General features: G+C 45.0%; 1 protein-coding gene across 3 annotated transcripts in view; it reads right to left on the bottom strand.

Annotated features, from left to right (window-relative positions):
* Positions 1-12,049, bottom strand: part of LOC115192302 (trafficking protein particle complex subunit 8) — a 95,332-nt gene that overhangs the window by 58,705 nt on the left and 24,578 nt on the right. The window contains exons 3-14 of one of the 3 annotated variants that reach the window (XM_029750635.1): positions 10,581-10,664; positions 7,148-7,237; positions 6,695-6,869; positions 6,316-6,469; positions 5,970-6,066; positions 5,179-5,513; positions 4,549-4,664; positions 3,879-4,029; positions 2,749-2,849; positions 2,448-2,553; positions 1,693-1,824; positions 983-1,207 (exon numbers count right to left, since the gene is read on the bottom strand). In XM_029750635.1, coding sequence (XP_029606495.1) covers positions 983-1,207; positions 1,693-1,824; positions 2,448-2,553; positions 2,749-2,849; positions 3,879-4,029; positions 4,549-4,664; positions 5,179-5,513; positions 5,970-6,066; positions 6,316-6,469; positions 6,695-6,869; positions 7,148-7,237; positions 10,581-10,664 — 1,766 coding nt within the window. The remainder of the gene's footprint in view (positions 1-982; positions 1,208-1,692; positions 1,825-2,447; positions 2,554-2,748; positions 2,850-3,878; positions 4,030-4,548; positions 4,665-5,178; positions 5,514-5,969; positions 6,067-6,315; positions 6,470-6,694; positions 6,870-7,147; positions 7,238-10,580; positions 10,665-12,049) is intronic. The other 2 variants (XM_029750636.1, XM_029750637.1) reach the window with 2 other exon arrangements.

Raw genomic sequence — 12,049 nt, 5'->3', positions numbered from 1 at the left:
AAGGGTTTGAGATATGGATGGGGTGCGGGTGGTTGGACAGAGACATGTTGGGCTGGGTGGAATGGGCAGTTGGGGGTATAGGCCACCTAATTTCTTTATATACCAATTTTAATATTACAAAATCCTGTGTGATCAATATGATCATTTCTCTGTATGTATTTCTTACTTCAGTAACTCTTTTGAGTGACAGCCCACGTTATATAAATTGAATATACACAGAGTGCACAAAACATTAAGGACACCTTCCTAATATTGAGTTGTACCCGCCCCTTTCACACTCAGAACAGCCTGAATTCATCAGGGCATGGACTCTACAAGGTTTTGAAAGCATTCCACAGGGATGCTGGCCCATGTTGACTCCAATGCGGCCCACAGTTGTGTCAAGTTGGCTGGATGTCCTTTGTGTGGTGGACCATTCTTGATAGACATGGGAAAAACCCAGCAGCATTGCAGTTATTTACACAAACTAGTACACTTGGCATGTAAATCTTGCGTGTCTTGCCCATTCATCCTCTGAATGGCACACATACACAACCCATGTCTCAATTGTCACAAGGTTTAAAAATCCTTCTTCAACCTGTCTCCTCCCCTTCATCTACATTGATTGACGTGACATCAATAACGGATCATGGATTCACCTGGTCAGTCTGTCATGGAAATAGGTGTCCTTAATGTTTTGTACACAGTGTATGAATTTATATGAATAATGTACCTGTACACAATGCAACACTAGGACAGCCTGTGTCATTCCAGAGTCTATAACGCCATGGCCTTGTTCAGGGGTATAGAGGTACTCTCTAAGAAAGGCTTCCTGAGCCTCCCTGTGGTAGGCTGTATTACGGGAAAATTGAGGTTATGTATAGGTTGTGTTGTGATCTTGTTTTCTTGACTCCCTGCTGTGGGGTTGTAATAATGTGCTAACGGTGTGTTAAGGTTGTTTTAAGGTTGTGATAGGATTTTATTAACATTGTAAGTGTGTTACCTTGTAGACATAGAGGTATTCCCGGAGGAAGGCTCCCTGCTGTGTGGAGGTCTGCTGGCTGTCATTGGTGAGGATGTGTCTGAAGGCTGTGACAGCGTTCTCTGGTTGGCGCAGGGTGAAGGACTGGCGGCCAATAGTGAAGTTGATATGGTCCTCAGCCAGGGACCAGCCTTTACCCTTATACACCTGCATGGCCTGGCAGTAACACCGCAACGCATGGCGCTTCTACAGGGAGGGAGAGAGAGGGGGGAAGATACAGGAGGGGATAGAGAAACAGCAGAGGGCAAGAGGAAGACCGAAGAAATCGGAAGGGAAGATAATGACAAAGCGAGAGAGAGAAGAGGGGGAGAAAACAATCAACATGCTCCATCAAGAGTTCTGAAATGGAATACTCTAACAATTCTAGAACTTTGAAGACGGCAGGCCTCCCACTCAAACCGGGCTTCAGAAGGACAGAAACCATACCATCTGTCTGACCCACCAGTAGAATGACTCCTGTCTCACCTCGTCTCAGATAACCACATTCTGTTTTTAAAAGGCCTCATTGGACAAATTCTGCTTTTATAAGGCCTGATTGATGTTTACACACCCACAATTCCTCTTCACTAGGAATTTACATACCCAAGAACATGGTACCTCCCTGTTTCGCCTTCTTCAGTTGCGTGTCTAGAGAACACAGCCTAACTTTAGCCTGTTTTGGTCCCACTCACCTGCCCTGCCTTGCTGAAGCGGTGTCCTGCCAGGATCATGTGGAAGGCAAACTTCCTGACCATGGGGTTCCGCATGTTAATGAAACAGTGGGCTGCCTGCTCCAATAGGAGGGCAGAACGCAGGTCAGAGTCCTGGGAGGGAGATAGACAGGGTTATACAGGTTAGCTAATACCTTGGCCATGCCACACAACATATTCATTTAACTTTTAATTATACAGGTTAGTCTAATTTAGATAAAATCTCGTTTGCAAGAGAAACCTGTTCAAGACGGCAGTAACAGTACAATAGTTTCAGACATAAATATAAGCTACACGTAACAGTGATTTGATTGCTACAGAATTACACAGAGCCAGAGGTTAATCTACAGTGTAAAAACAAAGAACCTGATACAATGATAAATCAGAAGTAGTGTCTAGAGCCCGATCAATGTTTATTTGGGTCCAATACCGATTCTTTGGGGGGACAAAACTTACCGATACCGTTTTAAGGCGAGGAAATTAAATTATTATTTCACAATGAATTCTCATAAATTGCCATCCAACAGAGCAATTGTCTAAGAAAAATGCTTCAAATGTTGACTTCTTACATTGTGACAATGACATGAGAATGGCCGCAAGTGTTCAAATAAGCATGAGACTTTCTCCATCCCATTTATTGATTATTGGTGAATAACGATATGGCGTTTTCAGGCCAATATCGGCCGATAATGTCGGTGACCCGATATATCGGTCGTGCTCTAGTAGAGTCTTCTCACCTCACTGGTCATCTTGATGAGGAGGGTAGCAGCGTCGGAGTACTTGGCCTGACTCTTTAGTACCTCAGCACTGAGCAGAGCACAACGTTCAGCTAGGATCATGTTCCTGTATGGGGGGAAAGACTTTTATAAAACATTCACACACACACACACACACTACCACAGGGGTAAGAGCATATTGTAGTTTTGTTGCTTGCATGCGGCTTTTCAGCTATGAGGCTGGTTATTTTAGCTTACTCGCATTGTTAGTCAATGTGCAATTTTGTGACAACACATGAAAGTGTGTGTGTTAATGTCGTACTTGGACACATCTCTGTAGGTCTGTATTGCTGTGTCCATGTAGTGTGCTGGATACGGCCTTGGAGCCCCAACTTGTAGAAACGCAGACACTGCTGCCATCTCCTACATACAGAAAGATGAGTGAGAGGGATGGATGCAGAGAGAGAGAGGGGGGAGATGAGGGGAAAGAGATGAATGAGAGAGGAGAAAGAGAGCAGAGTGTGAGAGAGGGGCAGCAAAAGAGAAAGAATCATTTCAAATATATTTCTCATACAACCATCTGTGTTGAGTGTTATAAATGGTGGGTGTGTTGAGGCTAGGTATCAGACACGTGAGGGGTGGTCACGGTTCCTGACCATCGGCCTGCCATTAATATTCTGGCTAAACACACACACACACACACACACACACACACACACACACCTGTCTGCCATTAATATTCCGGTAACCCAGAAAGCCATGAGGCGTGACAGCATCCTTAAAACCGCAGGACGCTAGGACGGGCAGCAGAGGTCAGGGAGATCAATACGGTGTGTGTGTGACCATTTTCCAATATCATTCAGTGTTGTATATCTGTCTAGGGAAAGTATGATTCCGATGTTGTCACGATGCTTTCTTCAGATGTGCACCGGTGACGCCACCTCTAGTTCTGTCTCTGTGCCTTCAATCATGCTTTGGTTCTCTCAGACATCAAATTACAATCTTTGTTCTGTATCTTCTATGACTCCTCTGAACATTCTACAGGAAAAACTCCACATTTATTTTCTTTCTAGTCTGCTGTGGTAGATATCGTACTGCTCAGGTCTCCAAGAGTACAACAAAAACATGTTTTGTTGACGTCATTCAGAGGTGCAGGGTAGATTGAAGTGCCAGTGCTCAGTCTCATTATTGCTGATGTGCTGCTGCTGCCGCCAAGCACTTACTTTACCTTCTGGCATCCCAACCTTCTGGCATCTCAGCCTTACCTCCTGCTGTGTCCTTTCCGCGAGACAGTTCACAAACCTTCAAGACAATGTATTTTGTGTGTGTGCATGCGATGTGTGTGTATGAGCACGTGTATGCACGTGTGTGTGTGTGTGTTCACGCGTGTGCGTTCTCTTTGGGAGTGTGTGTGTGTGTTCTCTTTCCATCAGTGTATGTGCGTGTTCTCACCAGTGCCCCAGCGGCATAGAGCATGGCCTGGTCAGAGAGGAAATCCTTCTTGGCTGTGTGGTAGCAGCTGTACGCCAGGTCATAGAGCTGAACCAGGAAACAAAGGTCAGCCATCTTCCTGATCTGCAGCTCAGGGGCTTCTGGGGGATAGCTAATGACATCACACAGGACGGAGAGCAAAGGTCAGACAGCTCAGGAGATGAAGAGGTAGCAGTGTTAGCAAACTGCCATCCAGAACCATTCTGAAGTTGCCTCACCAAATGGCACCCTAGTGTTCTCTATTTAGTGCACTACTTTTGACCAAGGCCCATAGGCTGATGGCAAACCCCCATCCAGAACAATTCAATATGCAAACTGTACACTGCTTTGGGTGAAAGCCTAGAGCTAATCTCTGATGAGTTCTAACTCTCCATCCTGTCCTTCTGCACCTCTGATCAGACACGTGGATGGTTGAACACAGTAAATGTGTGATTGTGTGCATACCGTATGTACCAGACAGTGTGATCCAAGGCTTGATCTGTTAATAATGAGAGGACTCTGCCGTCCTTTACAAACACTAGTCAGTAAGCAGTGTGATAGTGCTAAGACCAAAGCTAACTGGACAATCTCCTCGCTAATGGTGATATGATGGTGATGAAGAGGAAGTTGAGGAGGATGGGGATGTACTTACAGGAGGCCAGAAGTGTTCTTCAGTTCAGCGATACTCTTCTCTGGAACTTTCCCTCCTCCAAACCACTTCTTAGTGGCAGAGAAAAGAGAGCGACTCAAGCCTTTCCTGGAGACCAGCTACAGAGGGAGGGATGAAGAGCGGGAGAGGTGGAGGGAGAGAGAAGGAATGAGTTCAGATCATTTGAAGGCCAAAGGTCATATCATTGATCATGTCCATCAACCCTTCCCTCCAGGATTTCGCAGCTTTTTTTGGGAGTGATATTTGCAGGAACAAATGCTTGATTTTTGCATGGCAATCTGTGATGATTTTGTCCAATTTGCCCTTTTTTGTAGTGCAGTAACTGGACAGTTTTATGCTGTAATATTGAAGTGATGACTGTTTTATGCGGTTATTGGTCAAATTTGAAAGTCCTCGCATAACATGCAGGGGATTGGCGAGTTTGCCCAAAAAAATGCAATAGTGGAAGGACTGATGAATCAATATGACAGGAGGTTGATATGGCAGCAGTCACGGGACAGTTACCAATAATTGTGTCAATATAAGAACAACAGTGGCAATATTATATTACCGGAGCACGCATTTACGTGGTCACTGAGCCGTCTCATGGTCATTGTGCATGCGTGTCTCTACCTGGTCATTGAGCTGTCTGATGTTCTTCTCTATGTGAGGCAGTAGTCCCCTGAAGGTAAACTCCTGGATGAACAGTCTGATGCGGTCGTGGTCGTTCAGCGTTAGGCACGCCCCATGGCTGGTGGCCGCTGCCACTCCCGTGGCGATGGGCGGTGGCTTGGTTTCCACGGCGACGGCCCTGAGAGCATCGAGGCTACCGGGCGTGTCACTGGGTGTATCCAGCTGGAGGGGATGGGTGTTGTCCAGACTGTTGACCAAGACTCCGTCTGATAAATGACACACAATGTCATTGTCAACAATGTGAAGGCGTGTGGCCAGACTGTTGGTGATTCCGTCTGGGTAAACAACAACAATAACAAAACATGGTCAAGTACATTAAGCACACGATGGTCGTGCGTCCAGAATGTTGGGAAACTCAATCTGAACAAATCATCAACACCACGTTTGTCAACCCAGGCAGGCTTCAGATCGATTAGTAAATATGATAGAGTAGATCTGAATTAAATAAGTCAACTGAACTAGAGCTGTGTCTTTATTTATGCCGTCAGTCTTTCAGTAGTGAGAGGAATGAATCAGATACACAACGGAGGTGTAAAAGAGGCTTCAACTATACAAATGTGTATTTTACACGTTTGAAATATATTTTTCGTTGATAAGCACTCCCAACCACCATGGAGTTGCTGAGTGCCGAACTCGCGTAGACGAGTACGCGTAGACTCAGTCGGATTGAGGAGCGGCCGACGACATGGAAATCTTCAGCTCCCCGAGTACTGCTAAGTGGCTACGCTCACCTTTCTCTTCCGAGTCGTGTCCGTCCACCTCAGATGTTCCTCCTACGTTGTTCTCTACAGCAGTGTTGTTCACCACTACAGGGGCTGGATCCTCATCCTGGAACAGCCATGAGCAAACAAGAAAAGATGGGTCATGTTTAATTAGGTACGCAACAGAAGAAAATATTCAGAAACAGAGTAAAACAGGAAGGTGCTAAGCTGAACTGTCCAATAAGCAACGTTCATTTTCTTTTTCCGGTCGCAAAACAATGTGTCCTAATGAACCCGACAATGGTACTGTCGGTTGTATGCTACTGTACATTACCAACTAGATACTTGGAATACTTTGTCTGGGCCCCAACTGTACCTGGCTTTGCAGGCTGTTCTTGTGAAGGTACTGGCTCCATGGGTCTGGGATCTGTTCGTCTGCTCCCGCTGCCGCCGTACGAGAGTTGACCTTCAACAGGTAACAACCCTGAGCACCATACCTCTGCTTCATATCCTCATACACAGAGTCAGCCCTGAGAGAGGGGGAGAGAGAGAGAGAGAGAGAGAGAGAATTAAGGGAATCCGTAACTGCTGATGAGAAACAGCGTCAACACCTTCCTGATTACTGTATCGGTCTAATGATATTTTTTTTTGGGGGGGGGGGGGTCGCGCACACAGGGTTAGCCGAGGTCAATGGATTAAAGAGAAGGAGAGCCGAGATCATAGGCCTGGCTCTCTGAGTGGTCACTACTACCCACCGCTGTTCATCTCCCTGGCTCATGTCGTGCAGCAGGACGTAGTACTTGAGTGTGTTGGGGATGAACCACTTGGGGTTGGTGTACTCGCCGCTGTGCTGGATCCTGTGCTGCTCCTGAGACAGCTTGAGGAACTTCTCCACTGGCACAGCCTCACTGGACGACACCACCAACAGACCTGCAGGGACGGCCGTCAAAGAACCACAACCAAAGAGAGCGAGAAGAAAAGGGGGAGGCAACCACGTAGACGGAGAACGAGGGAGGGTGGGGAGAGGACGGTGAAAACAGAGGAGAGAGAAAGTGGTAGTGTGACCGGGATAAACTGAACAAGAGAGAGAGGAGGTAAAGAAGACCGGGAGAAAAAGGAGGAATATATATGAGAGAGAAAGAGAGAGAGAACTTGTCTCTCATCATCATAGTGTTCATTCTACTACGTTGAAGCAGTAAGAAGGATACAGGCGAGGTAGTGGTTGAGGAACTCATGGTCAGAGGCAGGCATGGACTGGAGGAAGCTCTCTCTGTATGCCTCAAACCAGGGAGTCGTGGCTGGAGAGATAGGACAACAAGATGAGAGAGAGAGAACATTACTCTAACCAGGTCTCACCTCCACACAACACCACCCGGAGTGGAGCTGCGTAGAGCACCTGTACCCGACACCCGGGGGGGGGGGGGGGGGGGGGCTGCAGAGAGAGGTCTACACACACACACACCATTGTCAACCAGCTAGGAGAGGCCATCACAGGTGACACACACACACTAGGGTTGAGCGATATTACGATAGCATAGTGTATCAACAACGATTGACAGCTATTGTCGATGGGGACGCGACAGACGATGGCTTAGCCTACTTTAACTTCACTGGCGCCGAAGAGTAAAGAAACTAAGTCTCGCACAAGTTTAAGCTTAAGAAAGAAATGATCCTTGCAGGACTGAAAAATGACTAATAACTTATCCTCCTACTAGGCCTATCATAAAAGTTAGTTACGAAAATAAGCTTATTTCCCAAATATTCTAGCTTAAGGTGCTGTCCTAAAGTTGCAGCTTTAACAAGACTGACAATCTATAGCCTAAAGCATAGGCTATTCTCAATCACAGCTTTATGAGATCTAGAATATTCTTTACTTACTATTATTCTATGAGGCAAATAACGCAATTATCCAGTTCTGAATACGGTACACTGCTTCTATCCAGCCCATGATGTATAACCTAACTCACTAGGGTAAGACAGACTGAGGGACAGTCACTGCTCCATCATGTGCGCGCCACACAGACAGGCACACACTAGTTCCATGCTGAAGCTCCTCCACCAGAAAGGAATATTTGAAAAAAATGTGCACTTAGCCTCTGCTCAGGCTTTAAACATCATCATCTTTCGCCCAATTGTCACTTGAGTTGGGGGGGGGGGGGGAGAGAGATCTGGCCAATAGGACGAAATACTATGTATAGCAATGTTTGATGGGTACATAATCACGATAGGACAAAGGTTGACGTCGCCCAACCCTCACACACAAACACAGCTGAAGGGTCTGATTGCGGAGCCGCAACAAAGGATACTCTGTGAGAGAAATTAGATGAATTACTGATTAGCCAGATGAGAGTAGGACTTGTACCACTACCGGATTCTTCTTTTATCCTAAACCCATTGAGATGCAGAGAGCATCATGCTGCTCATCGTAGACTACATTTGTCATCAAGAGATTCACCAATTATTGTCCAAATAACAAACAAACAAAAAAATCAGCTGGAGTATATGATGTTGCCAAATGTAGACAACTATGTAAAGTAACACCTGTGTGTGTGTGTGTGTGTGTGTGTGTGTGTGTGTGTGTGTGTGTGTGTGTGTGTGTGTGTGTGTGTGTGTGTGTGTGAGGAAACAAAGAATGAGTGCAAAGCGTAGTCTGCATACTGACTCGGGTACTATCTGAACTTGTCCAATAAGAAGCTCTCATGATCTTTAAAATGGTGTGCCCTAATGACCACAACCCGAGTAATTCTGCCATCTCTGGTGTGAGTTCTCTGAACAGCTCCTTCGTGACACCTCAGACAGACTAGTACTCCCTCTCCACATTCATCACAACACAAAGACAGCAGGCTTTGTGTTTGGACACAGGCACAACTGCATTATGAGGATCAACATGCGACCCTCTGGTCCATTTTCCAGATGATTAGGCAGTAATACATTTACAGTCGTAATTTTTGGGCAGGGAAATCATTTAAAAGGATCTCTAAAGCAACCAGTGCTCGGCCTTTGAAAAATGTAAAGACAAAAGATGACGTCAAGTCAAAAGAATTTGAATGGCTCACTTGTTAGTGTCACTGTCCACAAATTTGATGACAAGTGTACCCAGAACGACCAAATAGACCAACATTGGATTTCATCAACCAAATTGTCTGTGTTTTTAACACTTGTGCTATGCTAGTGTTCAAACAGGCATGCTGTGTGTCTTCCATCACGAGGACCACCGGTTAGTAACCTACTGATTGAGAGAAAACCAAGCAGATCTGGAGTTCTATGCTACTTACAGACCTGGCTTCAAGTACTATTTGAAATAATTTCCAATACTTAACCTGTGCTTGATTGAGCTTGCCTGGCACAACAGGACCAATAGAAAAATCTTAAGAGTGCAAATACTGCCTACCTGGCACTCCAGGCAACAAAGTATTTGAAATTACTCCAGATAGTATTTGAACGCAGGTCTGTTTGCTACTAAATAAAGCCACGGGCTACAAGGGAAACCTTGCGTGAGTGAGTCAGGAGTGAGCATCAGAGAGCTCACTTCAGTCAGGTCAGTGAGTGATCTCAGTAACTGAGAAGCGCGCAGCAGTCAAGATTCATCTTAGTTTAAAGCCTTCTGTTTTGAATCAATTCCAATTCCCTGTTATCAACTTTAATTCACTGTTTGAGAGAAAACCCTTTAACTTGGAGTAAGAGTTAATGCCGGGCGGACGTCCGAGCGCCCAGAGATGCGGCTCAGAAAGCAATAGGCCATAGCCAATTAGGGGCCTATGTATGACTGTAAGGCACTTTTGGGACCTGTATAAATAAAATGTAATTGACTGATAGACCACAGAAGTGAGAGTACAGGAAGTGTGTTCAGGACATAAACAATTCCCCACCCTGACTTCAAACAGCCTAAGATAGAAAGCATAGTTTCCATTTCCACTGGCTCCTCAAGTCTCAGGACTCTGGAATGCCGATATCTTACAAAAGACACCCGATCTAATATCCTGGGATTTAGATATAGGCCTAAGTCAATTATATATATATAAATGGGAGACGGAAGAACACTGACTAAATAATCCCACTTTACACCCATCCTTTATATATGAAGAGACTATTTTATGTGTCCAATGTTCTTCCTTTTGGTGTAGGATGCAGGAAAAGATAGTTCCATTACCGAGATTATATCAAAATGAGCTCTAATGCCCTGAGTCACTTCCTGAACCCGCATAACAAGACCATTTCTGAGACAACCAGTACAGAGTACACATACTTATATGGAAAAGTACACAAACATATGCAGGGATGTGATCAGGACAATGTAGTAAATCAGGAAATTTTGGATTTTTGCTTATACATGGAAGAAAATGTAAGAAAGGCAGGAATTGCTGATTGATCAAAAGAAAAAGAAAATATCACATCCCTGATATGAACATCTGAAGCTACTACCTTGTGAGAGACAGAGAGCAGAGGGGATAAGGAGAGATGGTAGGAGTTCACTACACGGGTCTGCTACTGAGAGACTAGAAAAGGAGAAAAGGACAGTCTGCTACACAGTTAGGAGGGAGGGAGAAACGGAGGGAGGGATAGCTGTAAACGGAGAGAAGAGGGAGGGCCCTCCCCCCACACACCTGTGGGCCAGGTGAGGTGAGGTGAGAGTACAGGTACCTGTGTAGTGCTTGGAGGTGCTGAGTTCCGTTAGTGTGTCCCTCCAGTCACTGTACCAGGGGACGCTAGCTTTAAGAGAGCGATCTGACAGGGGGAGAGAGTCAGGGACTAGCGTTAGCAACATCCCATTACCTGTACAGGAGCACCCACTGATGTTCACCACTCATAGATCTACAGTACCAACATCATAGATATACACTCTCACATAGTGGATTGTAGTTATGTAGGTAAAACCAGGGAAGAGCAGCATTATAGGAGACTGAGACTAGGGTCAATCTTACCACCATGGCTCACACTTTAACCTACAAATGTGCCCCTATAGAGAGCTTGGAGAAAAGGTTAGCTCAAATCACAAGCTTAGCTTTCAGTTTAGTATTCAACAAAACATTGACGACAGAACATGTAATGTGTATGCTCCATTCATAGGTCAAAGGGAGACAAGCGGGCCATGGTTGGATTGACTTAACTTTAGGTTAGGGCTAGAGGAGGCTGTTTGTGGACCAAGCAAGGTCCACTAATAGTATGGGAGCAATAGAGGGGATTGGAGAGGTTTGAGGAAGTGGACCATAAGAGGGATACGCTCTGTTGTAAAATCACCACAACAAAACTGCAACAACATTACCCAAAGCTCATTCTTTGAAAAATGGAACCGGAGTCTTCATGAACCTTTTTTTTGTTTTATACTTTCCCGAAATTTAACACAAAATATATTCTTTCTCTAGGCTACATTCATATCAGATACAGTGAGAAAGAATGTCCTGCAAGGAGCATTTGACAGAGCTGAATTTCAGGTAAATTAAAGCTTTTATGGATATTTATATTCCATTGTCAAAAGGTGTGACCTGTAAAGTCATAGGTTAGAGGGCATAGATTGTAGGAAGGCTCTTACCCAAGGGTCATCCAGGTGAGTAAAAGAGAAAGTAAAATGAGGGAAGAAGGTTAGCAATGAGGAAATTAACTAAATAAATCAACATGGAAATCACCTCCCATACTGCACTACACTTGGGGCGGCAAGTAGCCTAGTGGTTAGAGCATTGGACTAGAAACCGAAAAGTTGCAAGATCAAATCCCCGAGCTGACAAGGTAAAAATCTGGCGTTCTGCCCCTGAACAAGGCAGTTAACCCACTGTTCCTAGGCCGTCATTGAAAATAAGAATTTGTTCTTAACTGACTTGCCTAGTTAAATAAAAGGTAAAAATAAAATATACATTTGCTGTTATTGTCTAAAAGAATTTACTAAATAAATCCAGTCATCCCTCTCCCCCATGTTCTCTCCTTAGTGTTTGTTGCCCTCTACAGGACAGTCTGGAGAACTACATGACTTCTCATTCCTCATCAACAAACACTACATTCCTACAGCTCATTAACCAGGTGATGATTCCAGGCCTCTGTTCGGTCTTAGTTTTACTATTACTAAACCTGTGGCCAGAGTTCATTCTTCTCATATCGGTCTTGGCCCAGGAACTTAT

The sequence above is a fragment of the Salmo trutta genome, chromosome 4, assembly GCF_901001165.1.
Source record: "Salmo trutta chromosome 4, fSalTru1.1, whole genome shotgun sequence".
In the NCBI taxonomy this organism is placed as follows: Eukaryota; Metazoa; Chordata; class Actinopteri; order Salmoniformes; family Salmonidae; genus Salmo; species Salmo trutta.
This window is presented reverse-complemented; position numbering and strand designations above follow the sequence as displayed.